This window comes from Varroa destructor, unplaced genomic scaffold, assembly GCF_002443255.2.
Source record: "Varroa destructor unplaced genomic scaffold, Vdes_3.0 BEIS01000002.1, whole genome shotgun sequence".
Lineage (NCBI taxonomy): Eukaryota > Metazoa > Arthropoda > Arachnida > Mesostigmata > Varroidae > Varroa > Varroa destructor.
The window spans coordinates 10,399,421-10,418,914 of NW_019211455.1; the positions used below are offsets into that span (position 1 = coordinate 10,399,421).

Consider the following 19,494-nt stretch of genomic DNA (forward strand, 5'->3'; position numbering starts at 1 on the left):
GTTGCTCATCGTATGAGTTGATTTGTTGCACGTCTCGTAGAGGCCGTTCCGCGAGACTGCGGCTAATGGGTAGTCGTCCTCTGCCTCTGCGATACCCTCAACAAAGAGCTGTCTTTCGTGCTTAATGGAAATCTCACACTTGGATCCGGCAAGTGACAATCAGGAAAACGGTGAAAAAATCCGTTTTTTTCGAAAGAAAGTTCGAAATCGAATATAGAAATACCCTTTTTTTTTATGCCGGAGTCAGCCGTCTGAATTACTGCTTAACAGGAATAGCAGGAGTAAAGCTTGAAACACGTATTGAGTGCTAGCGGTTATAAGTAATCAGGAATAGAACAAGCTTAAAAGCTGTCGTGAAACCCCCGGTTTCGGTATTGCGCAGTACAAGCATGAAAACGTCTTCGCTAAACCCACAACATTCTAGCCAATACAGCACGAAATAATCGTCCTGGTATTATCAAACGTCACTGCAGATCTTTTAAACATTTTAAAATAGGCTGCGCATAGCCAAAGAGTGTATGCTTTATGTAGGACTAAACCGTTGATTGGAAACTGATAATCTATCGGCTATCGGCTAAGACTTTTGTTCCCTAACCGCGTCCTAAACAGTAGCTATTTATTTGCTCTAGCCACTCGACTCATTCATGTGCCCCTGAGCAGCTCCGCATTTCGGAACTTGTTGTTAGTAAATAGCCTCGCGTCCTCCCGGCCAGCTACCGTTCCAAAGCCTGTGCGCCTCCATGGAGATTCTCCAAGAAGTCCTGGAACCCTGCTTCCATGGGACTTAGGGCCCAAATTTGGCGACTTCGTGCTGTGTATGGACACTTACTTTCCGGACGGCAGTGGTCGGGTCATCCTATTCTCAATATACTAACCTCTCTCCATCCTAGCGTGGGAATAAAAAAAACGCCGTGTAGTTATATGGATTAGGAAACCGCTGGATGGAGCTGGCCATGTACATGCGCACATTTTGTGTCAGTGACTAAGATATCCACTCCTGAAGATCATTTTCATCGATTTCAATGAACCATGTGCATAGAATAATCTGTCGACATTAAAAGCAGGAAATGTTCACTAATTTTTGATTGTGAGTAGTCTCTTTTCCTTGAATCTTTACGAGCCAATCTGTTAATGTGCCTTCATAAAGCACAATGTGTTAGTTCGTTTCTGTTATTTAGTTGTTACGAAGCGTAGTTATGAAAGCGAGTCCGGCGGATTTTGAAATTTAATAACTTTTGAATTCACGTGACTAGCAGACGAAATTGCCTGATACATACTCCAGCCTCCTAGAAAGTTCTAAGCGCAAACCGATCTGTTTATTCTAGAAGCAATAAGTGTTGTAGAAGAAGCCTTTTTTAGTCTTGATCTCGCACATGCCAATCTTTAGCGCCAACCAGAGAGAAACCAGCCGACAAATCGAGTTCGGTGTCGGTGTTTTTTCAAACGTAAGACGATGATGGCACCTTTAATGTAGATAGGGAGCTTCTGCTGGTATGAGATATTAGCCGAACATGAAAGCCACCCGCTATATCGAGTTCTCCAACAGACTCATGGGCCGTTTGCGTGCTGATCGAAAGCACGCAGTCTTGTTACTTAGAGACGATGCCAGACGTCATTGCCATACCTCGGCTACTTCACGGATTGAGCAAAGGAGTATCCAATGCTGGCTTTAACCCGCTTATACCCTTAATCTAAGTTCTCGTGATTACGAGGCTTTGTATGCACAAAAACTGACCGCTATCTATTTACTTCGAGAACCTACGGATGAATGGAGAAACTAATATGGTCATGGGTGAGAAAGCAGTGATCATTAATGGATACGAACTATTAATGGGCCGATTACCAGTTGTAGGGAGTAACATTTGTAGCTGCCGTTGAGTTGTGTTCAATTGATATCGAGGGGTTTCGACGCGGACCAGCTTCAGTGAAGTATTTCAAAAAACGTAAACCATCAAAATCTGTAAGTAGGTGTGATTTAGACTAGGATACATTTCTAGCAAGACTAGCGTTTGGGAAGGTTGAAACATGGTGCTGTCCAACGAGTTCTGATAGCGGTTTTTGTGATTTTTACTTAAACTAGTGACATTTTGCTGTGTTTGTTTTAAACTCCATTTAATTACTAGTCTTAAAAATCATGTATCTGATTGTGACTGAGGGTAAAAATATCAGGTTTGTCAAAATCGGGTTTACAAAGTATTTTGGTGTAGCTTTTTCTTTATTCTATCACTATATATACGCGTACTAACAAAAGAAATCTAATTGCCCCAGAGCAGATTTAGCCCAATTCTTAGTTACGAGCTGAGGACCTTTGCTTACAAGAACAAATAACCTGTTAGGGATTCGTGTTGTGCTATGAGTCATTTACAGACAGTCTATTTCATTAAAAAAAAAAAAAAAAAAAAAAAAAAGCAATCAATGGGAACCTCAACAAGAAATGGGGCGTTGCAAACGAAGTAGTTACTACACCATGGGTAAGAGACGTTTTCAAGCTTATCTCGAAGATAGAAGTACACCGGACCTCGATCAATAATGCGCTAGAAAGATTGCGGCATCAATCATTAGCACTATGACAACTATTGAACTAAATTATTAAGTTATAATAGTTACTTTTTTTTAAACATAAATTGTCGAATTACGTCATTTTATATGCATATGTTTTGCTCATGCCGTCTATTGACTGTTATTGCGAAAGTAATGCTGAATCCTCTGGAGATTACATTGTGTTGAAATAAGCTTTTTACTATGCAGACATGAAGCTGAATAGAAAAAAATTTAAAAAGCAGTAACCAGGCACTGGCAGATTGTTTCACGGTAGAATCATTTCCATTCAACATGTCATCCAATATGTAATTCTTAATATATATGCATTGTAATATCGGGACAAATCCGTTAGGAACTATATGGTTGCATAAATACTATAGTATCATTGAAGGAATACAGCGGCAGAAAGATGTGAAAGCTGTTAGAAATATTTTCACCAAAAGTACGGGGCCGACAACTATTTAACAGAAGGCGCAAACCTTCCGAAGATGCCACAGAAGATCAGAAGAAGAATACACAATACGCAGGCGAGTGGGCAAACAGTAAGAGGGCATTTGATGAAGCTACAGTTCATATAAAGGGCGACCGATGGTTCATGATCCCCAACGAAACGTGAACAGTGATATGCTAAACGTTTTGCGCAAACGATCCGCGTTACAACGATCTGTTCCAAAGAGGCGACATTAGTAAGTCGGTTTTGTGCCTTACAAATTACGTGTTCGATAGCGTTCGCATTTAAATATTTATCGTAGTTATGGTCCATTTTTAAGCATAAAGGGAAAAGTTTTTTTTTTTCCTAAAAACACAACTAATTTTGGCCACTGTAGAATATTCTTATATCTGTGTTTTTTATCGTAACGAAAAAAAGATCCATTACTACTCGGAACCCTAAAACCGACTGGTATTGTAACCGATTTTCTCTCGGTTACAATATCAGTCGCTTCTCATGCATTAGGTCAATTGCTTACTTTTAGATATGAGATCTTGACAGATCTTTTGCAACAATAAGTTTATCAGCGGCTCAACGTCTATTAAAAACAGAGATTGGGTCTGAAATGCGTCGAGCTCTGTGATAATTTAACTTCCCCGATTTGTCAACAGACCCAATCCTAAGATAAGCAGCGCGATTTTTGGCATGATTTTCAAACATATGTATCTGTGTTAAATTTCCGATTTCAGAATATGTGGACAGCCAGAGGTTCCAGAGTAGTCGGCGTAACTCTATCCATTCTTATTCTAGTCGCCTGCTTGGTGACACCATCTGAGCAGCTAATTAAAAAGAAGCTGAGACTCCTCTTCCATGGAGCTCTCATAGGTGGAGCCGTTGGCGGAGTAGCAGGTTACGCTATTGCGAAACATCACAAACCCCATCACACGGTTTGGGTAGAGAAGTTTCACGAACCGTAAGTTTATACCATATTCTCAGGTGCTAGGTTTTTTGCAATTCAAAATAGCGAAGGCCATTAGTTCGGCAATTGTGATTGCTTATCTAATTTGTTTGTAATTCGCTAATTTGCACATAATAGTGTTACTGCTAGTGAGGTACGCGTGAGAACAGAACTAAGATTCACGTTTGCGTTGCTATAGCTTACATTGCGTCTGTTCTCCGATCTAAGCTGTTGTTCTTTCAATTCTTTTTAGAGCGTGGGTTGTGAAAGAACATGGATGGCACGGAGGCTGGGATTATGGCTGGCATGGAGGCTGGTGATGATCAGGACATAACAGATGCGACATTCTACTAGGCCTTATTTGCCTCTGCGGTCGTCACCCGATAAACGCCGTTCGAAGTGTTCAGGATTATGTTGTTTGTCTAGACAGATACCTTGCTAGACACATGATAGCGGTTTTCGTCACGATGCTCAATTGTTACTGACAGGCGCGGGATATCAATTTAGCTGACGGTGGTGTGTGACTGCAATCACACTTATTTGTAAGGATCTAGGACTTCTTTGGTTTCTTGAATGGATATCTGAAATTAATCGAATGAAGCTGGTGGCCTTTAAAAACTAACGAAGCTGAACCTTCGGCTCAAAAAGGCCTTCCACTGCCAAAACAACGTAACAACAGGCAACGGAAACTGCTCTCATTTAAAGGCTTTTTCTCCTCTCACAATTAACGTAACGCAGCCTATTAGTTTATGCGGGAACTGCACCGCGGTTTGGAAACAGCCAAACGTATGAATAATAAGCTGAGTTAATGTTGTGTACTCTTTATTATAAGCTTGCTTTATTTATAAGTTGACGTAAATTACGTGAATCTATTGTAGCGCACACATACTTTTATTGTTAATCGATCATTGAATATCGACTGTATCTACGTATATATCTGGTGGACTAATGAAATAATTATCCACCTTCTTTCTACTGGATTGCATCAACTACGTTTTGAAAGTTCATAAAAGAACGTTTATTTTTACGCGGAGGATACAGAAATTCTGATAGACTAGTAAGCCACCAGTTGCCGTTCGCAAATATCTCTTAAAGTTGACAAAACCGTAGTCATCGTGTTAGAACAACTGCAAAGTCCTATTTGTTCTTCAAACGTGTAGCCTATTGACTTTTTAACGCCTTGTTTATTCTTTGTTTGTTATCCTTTTGGCATAAAATAATCTGGCATTAATGAAAATGGGAAATCAGTAGATTTCAAAACATGACGATACGAAGCACCGGCTCGATGTCATCGGACCACACAAAGTTAACACACTACTAAATAATACTATAGTTTTTCGAAAAATGTGTATATATATATATATATATATATATATATGTGAACATAATGTAGCGTTGTGAACAATATTAAAAAAAACGACGGGAGACACCCCTCAAAATATGTGTATTTTATAAAGTATCCAATACATTACCCACAGCTAACTGTTCATAATTATTCTAAGCACGAGAAATATCAGATGTTAAGTTCTTTAAGGCGACTGTTACTCAAAGCCACTCAAAATTCTTACGTTCATACTTCTGCGTCTAAGTTATATGGTCGTAATACTCACTTCGATTATCACTAGAACAAACCAGCAATCGTCTGAGAGCTTCGAAATGAATACAAAATGTTATTGGGAAACAGCGAGGAGTTATAAAGTTCTATTCTAAATAGTATTAAAATAGAAACACTCCTTTTTCGTTCACTAGATACGTTGATCAGATCAATTCCGTTGATGAAAGTATCGTGATCATTTCGAAACACCATGCGGATAACAGACACTACGCCATAAGATACGTAACAGAACCGCCAAATCTAGTTCCAGATGGGCTACATCTCCATAACCGCGGCGTACTACACGAAGCTAGCGTTCAATTTCCTGATATAGACTAATTAACTTTCACGTTAGATTAGCTGGATGTTGCGTCGTCGAGGCAGCGCTTTCTGCCGGTTTAAACCAAGCCCCCAATTAAGTGGTCGCCTCTACGCTTCATACTAACATAGGCCCATGTTGCTCTTTCTCTCTTTGAGATTTTGAATTGGACGTAACTATGGTAACATCACAACTCGAACTGAGATGGTTCTTACTGCTATCAGGTCAATGTCGAATATAATTTGCTCACACTGAGGTTCAGCCATCGAAGCGTCTGGCATAAGCCCGACGTCCCGACTCCTGACTCAGATTCATCAGCCGAGTTTTTGTGATGTGGGCCTACTTTGCTGTCCTTGGAACTAACGTCTAAATCGAACAAGCCGTCTGCGAAAGATACTGCTCAAGAGGTTATCTGCATTTGCGGAGCATTTGTGTCCTTCATGATCATGTGAACTGCTATCGTTGTCGAGGTTGTAAAGTACAAAGTATTTTTTTCGATTGACCTTTTTCGAAAAGCAAGACCAGCTATAAACCTCGAATTCGATCTGTGACCCAGCTGTGATAACTGGACAAGGAAATACGCCAGTCACCAAGTACTTGCCTGCTTTCGTCCTCACAATGGGTTTATTTGACCGTTTAGTTGTGTTCTTGAAAATTAGGAAGCGTCAAGCGTCGGTGCTCGTAGTTGGTCTCGATAATAGCGGAAAGTCCACTATTTTAAATCATTTTAAACCGGAAGAGCAGAAATCGATTGAAATTGTCCCTACAATCGGCTTCAGTGTAGAGACGTTCAAGGTTAAAAATCTTAGCTTGACGGCATTTGACATGTCCGGCCAGGGTCGATACCGTAACCTATGGGAACATTATTACCACGATGCGCAGGGAGTAGTGTTTGTTATCGACTCTACCGATGCACTGAGGATGGTAGTTGTCAAAGATGAACTTGAACTTCTTCTTCAACACAAAGATATTAAGGGTCGTCAGGTGCCTGTTCTTTTTTTTGCTAATAAAATGGATCTCAAAGACGCGCTGTCCAGCGTCAAGGTATCGCACGCACTTGGTCTCGACACTTTATGCACAAAAAGCTGGCATATCTGTTCGTCCAATGCGCTTACAGGCGAGGGCGTCCGTGAAGGTCTGGAATGGCTTAGCGAACAGATACAAGCGAACCTCACATAAATCATGATGAGCAATTAAAAAATCTTCATTCTAATTGGGAGCCGTGCGATTATGTGTTAAATTACAGATCGGCGTTTTTCAACATTATTGGAGACGATAGTTCATATAAGCTTAACGTGTGTATGTGTGGTTCGAAAAGAAAACCCTTATTCCTGCAAAAATCAGCGATCTTTTTGAGAACCGCCAAGAAGCCTCATTAGATAATTACTAGACACCTTTTGTGAAGCGTCATTAACCTTAATTACGTTTAACATTTGTAATTGATTTATAAAGATACACAACACACATAGCGAAACAAAAAAAAACCGGAAAAGAAGTACCGACTTAGGCGTAAGCAGAATAAATATAGCCAAATAAACAAGTGGTATTGGAGGGGCTATGGAGGTGTAGCGCCACCGGTCGAAATAGACGAAGTTCTGCATGCGAGACTCGACTGCTTCCAGAAACCAAACATTACAATCATCCCTGGAGCCGCTTGAACAGATCAGGTATTTCCCACAACAAATACGTTTCTCTATTACTCTTCTCAATTAACGGGTATTGGAGTCGTCTGCTTAGTGAAATCAAACAAATTTTAGCGTAAAGCATCTGGCACAGATCTCACAGAACTGTAGGTATTGTCTTTTCATTATTTGAGCAATGGTTTACTACGGTTTCGGTGCACTTCATAGAAGAGGACAACGTTGACCACTCGTTACCCGTGATCGAGTCATAGATTATAGCGGGGCTGGCCTAACTTAGCTGTCAGATTATAACGAGGCAGAATTTCGCAATGAGACGAGCATATCTATTGTGCATAAATTGATTTTTTCGAAATACGGCTTGAGCTATCTTGCGATAGCATGATCCAGTTTCATTCAAAGCACCCATTAATGACTATTTACTAGAGGGTTATCGTGAAAAAACTAAAAACTATTCTAAAATATGGAAGGAAAAGCAAGCGTAGAAAAGTGGATAGGTAATCCGTTCATCGAGTGTTCATGTTATGACTACGCATAGTCCAAGGCCATGTTCGATCGTTTAGCCTTCAGGCACGAAACTGATACATGGATTTAGCGCAACTGTAGACCACAGCGATAGCACGATTCCACATAAGGAAACAACAGATCTCATGATTCATTACAAGCTATAATATCGAATGAGATCTGACCGATTTCCCGAACCAGCCTATTATTGATACAAAGTAGTATCATAATAACTCACTGATATCTATTATTACTCTCGAGATTTCAATATGGTCACCGCTACGCTGAGAGGTAATGTTTTTATCCGTTTTCTAATGGCTGAACTGTGAAATGCGTTTTCCTTTATGAATGCCTAGAGAGATTAGTTAGCCAACAGCATTTTCAATACTCGAATGGAGAATGATTTGTGAAAGCATAGTCGGAATCGTTGTTTTACGGTGTATCTATACTATGCTCTGAGAAAATTTTAAAAAACCTGTTTGGAACATATGCCCACTGCAATAACCGTCCTGCCAGTTCTTGATAACGAGAAAGACCCCTCAAGTTATCAAAATTATCCTAATTCAATTATTATGTACGATTAAGATACGTCGTCTTTAAGGGTAAGTTATTCGGATACAAAGCTCGATCTATGAAAACAACTTAGTTTTTAAAAGATCCTTATTTGTAATCTGTATGAATCCGCACCGAAACTCGACGGCAATATGGATTTAATAATTTTCTCAGCTTCTGCATAGATTTAACTCTCACTTGTTGCCTCATGCAAATTGCCTTACAACTTATTTCCTATACAAGTAGATGTTTATATTTGTATTTAAAAACACGTGCATTCTATCCTGGACAAAGTCAAAGCAAAGATTTTATATATATATATATATGTATATATATTAGATTGCTTATTTGTTAAATTTCTATGGTTTATTATAATTTCTATCATAATATGAATTATCATACCGTATTAGGTTCATTTTATATACAAAACCATTTCGTAAACCTAATGATATTAAAAAGATTTCAGCGTCTAGCTCCGCTGATTAAAGAGCGAAGTCAAACAGTGGATAAATACCTGAGATCTACTTTAGATATATCTTTCTGTGATGATGTTCTTTTGCGCCGTTCAAAAGGTAGGAAGCATTAATAAATTCCGGTGTTCGGCTGTCGATTTCATAATACGAGCCACAACTATAAGATATGGTGGCGTCTGATTCATTAGTAATCTTTGGACTTTGGGCGTGGTAAAGTTCAACAGAGGTCTTTGTTTGATGTTAGGTTGTTATTTAACCATAACCCTAGACGCCATAGCCTAGAAAATTAATTTCTGTATTTTTAATTGCCTTCGCCGCTGTGGGCTCATGCTTACATCAGACGATGCTGCTCGGACGCGAAAAAGTTTTTCCTTCCATTAATAAAGTATTACTTCTACGATGCAATGGTACGCACGTACGCTGGATCATTCTTTGATTTACTTCAATATAATACAAAGATTTATGGCGTTTCGTCGCGCTCCAGTCTCGCGATAAAAGAGAAACCGTTTCTATTTATACATTAGTATAACATATTTCGAATATAATTAGGTGTATTTTAAAATCTTGACAGTGTCTAGCAAAAAAAAAAACTAGCCATTTTAAGAATGATACTATATATTATTATGCACACGAGTGTTAACGGAGCTGTTTTTGATGATATATGTAGCAGTAGTAGTAGTAAGGAATCTATTTGAAGAATCGAAACGATCGTGCTGAGTTCTTTATACAAATCCCGTACTGTATTTAGGTAGTAAAATTACCGATTGACTATTTCAAGTGAGGCATTTGCAGTATAGATTTGCTTTTTGTCTGGCTATTCTAGCAATGCAACTGGCAATCCGGATGGATCCGTTGGATGTATCGATGCCATCAATCACAACTGCGATTGAGCTACAAAACGGTTTGGAAGCCGCCAGCCCGCATTATAGTGCAGGCGGCTCTCTCTCGATCTGACCCTATGCGGTTTCGTTCATGTGAGCATGTGCTTGTATAAAATCTGACTTACAGCCCGATCGATTCCCTTGTTTATAGTATTGTAAATAGAGTAACTGATCAACCATATGACAATAATGAATAAAGTGTTAGTTCTACGTTTGTTAATTGGCCGTATCTTCATTTTGGCAGTGGTTAGGTTGAGAACACCGTATATGTTATTTTGCCGTAGAAAGTCAAGCGCAAGGCTTGAAATTCACTCGGCTGGCAGTGGTACGCTCTGGCTTACATCTTGATCAACAACCTTTGCTTTGTAATGCGTATAAGAGCCACCATCTTCACGTTCGTATTAAATCGGCTATATTTGTTCCCTCGTACAATATAATAATGGCCTCGATAAAACTGTGAATGCTTGTATGACGAGTCCGTAATGGAGGATGGTGCAAATCCCGTGTTTTTCTAAATTTATTTCACTATAGAACATCACGCTGGCATGCAACCGACCGCACCAGAAGGCCGCATCGGTTGACCGTGCAACGTTTCTGTAACAGGCAAAATTGGCGATCAACGGCTTCCGGAATGCCTGTCATTTAACGTAAGGCTTAAAGAAGAACAGGATAGAAAGATTCTAACGCGAATTAAGGACATCAACTACCCTTGGAAAAGGAAATTAAGTATTGAATTTACCAAACGCGGTGTAAGATTATGTTAATTAAAAGCTTTATTTGGAGTTTTAGACGCCAACTAGAGACATCACTGGCTTTGCCATAGGTCCTAGGTTATGAAATATTATCGGGTTGTACGTAGCGAAGAGGTAAAGGTGAGTCTTTGGGATTGACTAAACAATAAATTGTTGTTAGTCAGTGACAATTGATTTTATTTGTTTTCGAATGTTGCTCTATATAACCCCAGTGATACTTGTACAGACTGATGTTTTTTGCTCATAATCAAGGTAAGTTTTTACGTGAAAATTCACCATTTCGTAATACCAATGTACCAATAAGTACAATTTTGATTCGAAAGTGATGTTTTTTTCACAGTTCCAACGGGGTTCGGCTAAATTTAAAATTGTTTCGCACAACTAGAACATCCAGTATAAATAACTTTGACAATCAATAAGCCGCGTCAGCGTTGCGTTGAAGTATCGATACTATAGGGACCAAATGTTCTGGAATTAAATGATTGTAACTACTAGCTGCGCCTGACAGCTAAAATAATTTCATTCAATAAATTGTATCATTTTAGTGAAAAAATATACTTTTTTTTTTTAGTGGCCTTATCAGCAATCGGTCTTTTTAAACTAATCTATTTGTTTATATTTGTTTGTTTGGCCGATCCAAATCGATCACGGAGTGTACTCAGATTGGGCTGGCTCATTAGTTTCATGACAGAAGATCTACAAAGAACTATCGAAATGAAGTCGATTCAATGAGTACTTTTTTCAAAAAAAAAAAAAATGTTTTCCATTAATCTGAAGCATAATCTTAATTTTTACAAATATGTAATTTTTTTCTTTATGCCTGTACAGCAATTCCTCATTCATGTCTGCGGGATGGTTGTGGGGCCTGAGGTACTTCATGCACCAATGCACCAACTTCTTGTCGAATTGTTTTTTTTTCTACTACTGGTATTATAGGGATTGAATATTAATATAGTTCGTTCATCGAAAGCTCTCGCCGAGCTAATATGCATGCCTCTACACACGAGTCTCAGTTCTAACATTGAAAAAGCTCCCCGAAGGGCGAAAACTCGTCATGAAGGTGGTCAAAAAATGACAGCGTTCACGTCCCGCTCAGAGTGCGGTGGAAATGCGTTTCAGGCTACCTTTGAGTGTTTTCTAAACAAATTTCTGCTAAATGTCAGTTGAAAAGTGCCTAATATGATAAACATTTTAATGTGGTTTAATGATTTTTTCTAAAAGATTCTTCAAGAAAAAATATAAAAAACATTTCTTCTATGCAGGGTAACATTTCGTTGACAGCAGTTCCCTACGCCAGCTGATTAATCTGGATGGGTACAGTAAAGACACAATTCGACTTCCTTACGATAAAATGTATGTTTCGGCGCTATGGTAGCTTTTTCGTTTAAGTGTTTTTTTTTACATGAAAGTTTATGCAGAGATGGTACTATTCGATGCGCTCAATCGACACGCGACACATGTTCATATACTAAATCTTAGTCTTTGGATTGATTAATGCCACTTGAAATGAAAAAAACAATAAACCTAGTGTTCTACGTAAAAAAGTTTCCTTTACGCAAATCTATAAATTTACCTTCGCTTCACACAATACGTATATCTTCATTAAGGTGATATTTTTGAGTGAAAGCTACGTAACTTGCTGATTATATTAATTTGCCTATATAACAATGGATAAAATACGTTTCGACTATTTTTTTAAAGTAATAATAAATATCGAAGTTGATTTCTGTGAAATGTTTCCTTAGTTTATGTTTAGCGAAAAAATTTAAATAAGTCTATGTAATCTCTTACTAACAAAAAAAAACATGACAAAATCATCAAAAAAATCATCATGAACTATTTAGCTTCATTTAATTTAGCATATACAGCTATCTAGCATAAAAGAGGAAAAGATAATATCCTGGAAGCCAATGCAACAAACATATCAATCGTCAATATAATATATACACATATACTTAGAGGAAGCTGTAATGATTCGTTAAGAAAAAAACGAAAAAATAACGCTGGCGTTCCAACCTTAACATGCGCAATTATTTCTCACTAAAAAAAATTAAACAATTGGGTGCGTCAACCCAGAATCGATAGATCACTTGGCCAACCCTAACAACCGCTAAAGGTAATCACATTGTAGAGCCGTACCGAAGGCCACGAACAAGTTGAGTGAAGTCAATATATATATATCGTTTGTTAGCCGGGGGCGAAGCCAATTAAACTTACAGATCATTATATATTGTGGCAACCAAAAACACCAAGATCCATATTTTGTATGACAATTAATTATATATATTTGTATTTATGTTTACAAAAAGAATGGTCATAATAACATGGTGGCTAATTATCTACTAGCCTCATAATGCTCTTGACTTTGGTTGTTGGCTGTTAATGTTATTAGTTTCGTACCATCTTTTTGGTGTACCACCATTGTTGTTGTGACAGTTGTACATCACTATTATAATGATGAAGTAAATTTTGCAAAGAGCTATCGCTTTTTAATTATTTTATCATTATTTTTTATTGCGGAAATTTCTGTTCTCTTTTGACAGTTATTGAACAACTCCTATTCAACTTGGCGTTGGCCTATTCATTCGTCATCACATAGCAGATTTTTTCATGCGTATACACGAAGTCCTTTATCTTGCTAGTGCTGTCGCTAGCAATAGCTGCTTCTGTTTGTCGTCTACCCGCATTCGGCCTCAATTCTATTCATAGGAATATCTATTAAATGTATGTAGGTTCTCTTGACCTTCTGTGGAATCTTTTTTTTGTTGTTGTTGTTATTGTTGCCCAAAAAAATTTTGCATATTCCTCCTCCCTTCGAGACAAGCGGGACCTAGGAGCCTTCTGGCCCATTTTGTCCTACATTTTATATATATACACATACATATATTCTGCATTAAATGTGCATTTCTCATTTTCCCGATTCTGTTATTAGTAAGATTTTTTTTAGTATTGTCATTGACCATGTTAATCCCTTTCTAAGCAAATTAGTTCTGTTATTTAAGCTATTGCCTCCGTTCATCTACCAGAACGTTGTTACCATATGTTCGTTTATCGAGCTGGGGCATAAGAAATTCTCATTATTGTAAATGACAAGGCAACCTCAATGATTTATCCTTACTCGCCTTGTCTTGCGTAATAAGAGAATGAAAACATAGCCAAATTTGAAGCTTTTTTTCGCCTTGGCAATTTTGACATCCTCGCAATCTCTATAGGCCTGCCTGAACTATCCATGATACAGATACGCTTGCAATACAAAAAGCCCCGTTACCGTCACCGCATTTTTTTGCTTCATGTTATTTCTACAAGTACATTACAACGAGCAGATACCATCACTCGGAGCACAACATCATTACCTTCTTTATAATGATTCATTTCGGTTCTGTTATCAGCATCGCTATTATCTATATGTCATATAGGAGAAGTTATGAGAAATACGAGCAATTACATGTCTTGGTACTGTTACAATTACGGAGGTTCCCGTGTGTTCTGTGCCTGTCGCGGAATTATTCCAATGCAAAAACCAGCATGTTTTTATTATATGGTGTTATATTGGATGTATTTGTGTGTATGTGTGAACGTAGTCAGGCCCTGGTCCGTTCAGTGGGCGCCCGAATTCGCGGTCTGAAATTTTGCGTTATAGTTGGATAAATGCTAGCGCATGTATTAATAAAAACGAGAGAAGTTCGTACGGAAGAACATAACAGGATTCGAGTAAGGACGATTGTTCGGTCAAGTCTTTTCTCCAACCAATTTTTTGCTACTGGTGCTGCTGCCGCCGCCGCCGTCGTTGGGGCCACTATTGCAATTCGGGGGGTTCGATGGGCAAAAGAAGCTGTATCTGAGCGCACTGAGACCCCAGGAATCTTAGGCGGGCAGCTTGACATCTCAAAACGTTACGATCAGCCCAAGTAGTTTCTGTGACCCTTGGCTTCTCTCGATGTATTTGTTTATGCGTGTATGTGTGTTCTTTTCAGTGTTTTTTGCTCTTACTATTGTTAGCGCTCCTGTCTCTGTTCGCGTCACATCGATATTGCTTTCTCTTTCGTGGCTGCTGTCGCTGCTCTTAGTCCATGTCATTTGTTTGTCGTCAGATATCGTGTACATGAGGATGAACAATTGAATAGTCTTTCCTTAGTGTCGATTACTAAACAAGTATGTATGTGGCACGCAAACATGTGTGACGCCTTTTCTGTTTCCTTTATTTTTAAGTTAATCGTTCTCATCAGCCCCGTTCAAATACGGTCATCATCATAATCACCGACTTCGCTATCAGTTCATATCGTAGTCCTACATTAAAACGATAACGAGGCTCACACCATACAAAATCATTCATAATAGTATGTACCTTGTGTTATACATATAATGTTATCATGAGATTGAACCTCCTCACTGGGTTCTACATGCTTGTTGTTGAGTAGATATCCTGGTTTATTTATTGTACCCATCATTATTGGTATTTACTTTAGGAAGGCAATGATGACCATACCGTTCTTGTAACTAGCCTTAATTTGTATGGGACGCGAACAAACGACATTTCTCCCCACGACGCCGGGCTCGTCTTCCGTTGCCCCTATTCGTCCTTTTTGTGCTTCGTCAAATGGATACCATGGCCTTGGCGTATGTGTGGGTCTTCCCATCGCCCATCTGAGTAATATGCGCAATAATAGCAGCACAAATTGATCCATATATCATGGTGTATCTGCATGATAGCACTCGAGGGCAGAATGAATCGTTGGGATACAGGAGAATCATTATATTCACTTGATGAATGATGACTGGCAAAGCAGCTACTCGAAAGCACTGAAAAGCAGTTTATTCAACTATGACTAAAGCGGTACGAATGTGTGAGAAGGTCCTGCCCTATGTGGGCATTTGCAGCACGTGCAAATCGTGCTCCGTGTAATGAACGGGTAGAAAACAACCATAAATTGGATTAAGGCTGACAGTCAACCTCAACCGTCACTTGCTTGCAAGTTTCAATTTGGTCTCTCTCGGCTGTCGGCCAATGAGACTCCGTTCATAAAAGCGCCACTGAATATTATTCTACATAAGTATAGAAGCACTTCTTATATATTTAGGTGTTACAATTAATGATGATCGCCACTTTTAGCGTTGCAGTCACCATCTTTGTTACCGCTAGTTCCATCATCTAAAATGACCTCGATGTATAGAGCAGCGTGGAAAAATGGGATATATTTCACTCTGTATTCTCTCCTTCGCGTCGTAACCCGCTGTGTGATGATACATGGCGGTGTGTCATCATTGGTAGTATCTATCTATCTATCTATCTATCTATCTATCTATATTAAATGACGGTACGGTCAAACTGTCCGCCGCAACAATTTTCTGAGCGTTCCGCTCCTGTGCATGTGCATTACGAGTGTTTAAATGCTGAAGCGTCTTAATAGTGGAATAGGCTTAGTGTTAATGGAAGTCGACATCTTGGTAACGATGCTTCCCTTGTGCAGTGCCCCATAGCAACGAACAATATGGTTTCTGCATGTATAGCGTCGTTCATTTGAATCAGCTTTGATGAAACGCAGTGACAATTAACAAGCGTCTATCAAGCGGCCTTGAAGAGGATTTGTTGCTGTCTCACTCATCGAGTGGAACAGACCCTTTATGTGGGCGGTGTTAAGAAGCAGAAGTTTGTCGTAATTACTGTAATACTGCTATCTACATTTATATTTAGTTAGCATATTGAACAGGATGATAGTGATGTCAATTTGTGGCCATTCATGGGGGATCAAACCGGGTAAGATAGCAGACTTTTCGGTTCCTGTGCGGTCCAACCCTAAACATTAGCTCCGAGACTTCGAAATGCAGGAATCCTATCATTATTACAGTATACCATCAGAAGGCCGCTACAGACTGCACGTTGATCGACTCGGACGGTATGAAGATAATTCAATATAATTTTTGATGTCCGGGTGGAAGAACAATTCCGCTCACATTCAAGTACACGTATACGTCTTTGACGACGAACTGAGCGCCGTGTTCCCTAAACTCTTAAGCAGGAGCTCGCAAGAGTCTGATCAAAGAGAAAAACAGAAACAGCACTAGGGCAGGTGTACTACGCCCCCTGGTCCTCTATAGCTCTTCGCAGTTGCTAGACGATTAAGACGCACACAATTTCTTTCTCTATCTGCTTGTCTGTCTTTTTACAAAACTTCTTATTTGAGTAATTCAATAAACGTTTCATGTTAGTGCATTGTCGCCGAGCTACCAACGCACGTTAACACGTAGTCTATAAGAAACACAACGCAAACCTTAGGTATACAGAGTGCACAGTTGATGTGAGCGGCGGCGGCGGCGCCGTCGTCGTCGTCAACAATGGCGGCGACAAAACTTGATGGTTTGATGGTCCCGGCATATTGATTCCGTTATCTTTTTTAACTATTTTTGTTAACGCGTTTGCTAGCGTCTAATTTCAATTAGCGCGTCCCCTATGACAAGAGTAAAATGAAAATTTTTGCTTTTCGCCGTACTACTTTTAAACGGCATTTATCCTAGGAGGCATGAGTATCGCGTGACATGGCAATAGTTTGATGGAAGCAAATAGGCGAATACTAATATTTGCATTATGCGTCTCCGTTTTTGTTTTATAAGGTTTTATAGAAGCAAAATGTGTCCTTGTGATAGCAGCTTCTTCCTGACATCAGCCGTTGTCATGGGTCTCGACGGCGCCGTAGTGCCAAAAACTGTCACAAAACAGTAAAGCCAAAATCTGTAACAGACCTATGTATCCTGTGGGTTTCAGTCATTTGTACGACAATGAAATGCGTTGAGAACAATGTGATTTGTATGCAAGCGTCACAGTTCGATGATGGAGCAGCTTGGTTCTCGATATACAATGCAAACTTATCACAATAAACTTCTAGCGCAAAGTTGCACAATTACTTCTTTATTAGTGCAACAAAGTTACGCTAATACAAAAATTGAATACAATGACAGTATGAGAGATCGACAATGACCAATAATTCTATAAATCCGCCATAAGTTCATAAATCTATAGCCGTGTGTATAGCAATAGCATAATCTGTTTTGTTCATACAACTCAAGCAATTGTACAAAAGGGAGAAACAAAGTGGGGACAAAAGTGCGGGCTTTTTCTCGGTACAGGCACTTGATGATGAACTTATACAAATTCAAATTCAAATTTAAATTTATTCTCGTTTAAGTATCAAGAAAAAATTAAGCGTAACATCTACGCAGCGCCTAGAAAAAGTATCACCAGATCAAAGCTCTGTTTGGACCAAAACGTGAAAATGTCGAGGTATATATATATATATATATTCCGACATTGTCATCTGGTAGAGTGTCGCTCAGAAAAGCTAATTTGCGATCGTCACAGTTTCATACCCATTGAGCCAATCTTGAGCAGGGTTCTTGACAGAATTTCGTCATTGCTAATAATTGCTATACGCATCCTATATTAAGGCCATTAGGCCAATTAGTAAAAGGTTTTGTGAATTAAACATTCATTTTTTTTCCATCCTCTTCCATAAATCTGCAATTGGCGAGATTCTTTCTTACGTAAACGAGTAGATATTACGCGATACCAAAATGTATTATACATTGATGCACGGGTATGAGAATATTAGCAAGGCTCTTATCAATAATGGAATACATTCTGTGACTTAGTAAGTAGATGCAAGTACTGGAATGGTACAACACTAAGACTTTTTGTATAAGAGTATTGTGATATGACGGTAAATACGGGATATTTTGGAAAAAAAAAAAAAACTGTCCCTTCTAGAGACGTGCAGAGTGCGTGAAACGCCTAAACGCAGAGGAGATCTTATTGTGTCTTGGTGCACACGAAGTCACTTTTACTACGGTGGCAGATGTATCTATATTTGTCATAGTAATAACGATACGTTTTAAGGGAGGGAGTATCAAACTGAGTGAAAGAGTCATTTTCACAAAAACAAACTTTTAGCGGCCTGATAACAGACACACTGTATGTAAGTCTCTATGTATCATTTTTTTTCGACAATAACAAAAGTTCAGCTTGCTTGTTCGATTACGTTCTGAACGTTCTCATAATACAGGAAACAGCATACGGTTGTATATGTAAATGTACAAAGAGGAATGTTTTGGCCTGTTTTAGTCATCAGTGATCAGGCTATATGATAATTTTCCAATTACGTTTCTGCTACGTCCTTTGCTCTATTTCCTCGTTATGTCCAATTTTTGCATTTTTCTTCGACACCATTTTGGCCTATTTATTTCGTCTATAGCTACAATTGATATAAAGTCAATCATTTCAACGGATCGCTAATTCATCCGCTCTGCCGCAGAGTGTTTTCTCTCTCATATTTTTCCATCAAGATTCTTAGAATTTATTACGTACGGCTATACGTAATGAGCGTAAGATTACGGAGAACCGTGCTTTTGAACTGATTAGCCAATAAGTGCGCTACATTTATTGGCGACGTTTCGATTTACCTGCTTACCTAATCTCGCCCCTCTCAGCTTTTACTCCTTCTTCTTTTCATTTGAACGTGTATATTGAATTGTTTCCAATACAGTCACATATTGTTTCACTTTTGCGCGTACTCACATCGGCGACGTCCTTTAGGTTTTCAGTTATTTGCCTCTAATCCTTTATTTTCACAAATATCTATGCCCCTCTGTATTATAGTACAACTTAACGCATCGTCGCAATGCCCTTAGTTAGTGTGCGATTTCACAGAGCGCTTTCTGTCGGTGCAGGAGTGTTCATGTTATCGCTTCCATTGTCATAATAGTCGTAATAGTAATACTGCCTTGCTGGTGGGTGTACAACCGAACTTGAAGCCATCTGCAAAGTTGAACGACATTTGAGCGTTAGGTTTCCATGTCTTT

General features: G+C 39.0%; 3 protein-coding genes across 9 annotated transcripts in view; 2 read left to right on the forward strand and 1 right to left on the reverse strand.

Moving 5' to 3' along the window:
- Positions 1-2,832: 2,832 nt before the first annotated feature.
- Positions 2,833-5,448, forward strand: LOC111245432 (uncharacterized). The gene is made up of 3 exons (XM_086981543.1): positions 2,833-3,227; positions 3,721-3,944; positions 4,183-5,448. The coding sequence occupies exons 2-3, from the start codon at positions 3,724-3,726 to the stop codon at positions 4,247-4,249; spliced, it is 288 nt and encodes a 95-aa protein (XP_086837669.1). The 5' UTR covers positions 2,833-3,227; positions 3,721-3,723; the 3' UTR covers positions 4,250-5,448.
- Positions 5,449-6,052: 604 nt separating this feature from the next.
- On the forward strand, positions 6,053-11,389 carry Arl6 (ADP ribosylation factor-like 6). Of its 3 annotated transcripts, none has more exons than XM_086981537.1 (3): positions 6,053-6,886; positions 7,089-7,509; positions 9,835-10,112. In XM_086981537.1, the coding sequence occupies exons 1-2, from the start codon at positions 6,461-6,463 to the stop codon at positions 7,119-7,121; spliced, it is 459 nt and encodes a 152-aa protein (XP_086837663.1). In that variant the 5' UTR covers positions 6,053-6,460; the 3' UTR covers positions 7,122-7,509; positions 9,835-10,112. The 3 variants fall into 3 exon arrangements, with proteins under 3 accessions (XP_086837663.1, XP_022649537.1, XP_022649536.1); XM_022793802.2 differs by adding an exon at positions 10,424-11,389 and having other exon boundaries at positions 6,055-7,509; positions 9,835-9,985; XM_022793801.2 differs by having other exon boundaries at positions 6,055-7,509.
- A 1,069-nt stretch (positions 11,390-12,458) lies between these two features.
- The window catches only part of LOC111245429 (diacylglycerol lipase-alpha-like), a 37,733-nt gene continuing 30,697 nt past the window's right edge, over positions 12,459-19,494 (reverse strand). For all 5 annotated transcript variants that reach the window (XM_022793798.2, XM_022793795.2, XM_022793796.2 and 2 more), the window contains exon 13: positions 12,459-19,450. In XM_022793798.2, coding sequence (XP_022649533.1) covers positions 19,337-19,450 — 114 coding nt within the window. In that variant the 3' untranslated portion in view covers positions 12,459-19,336. The remainder of the gene's footprint in view (positions 19,451-19,494) is intronic.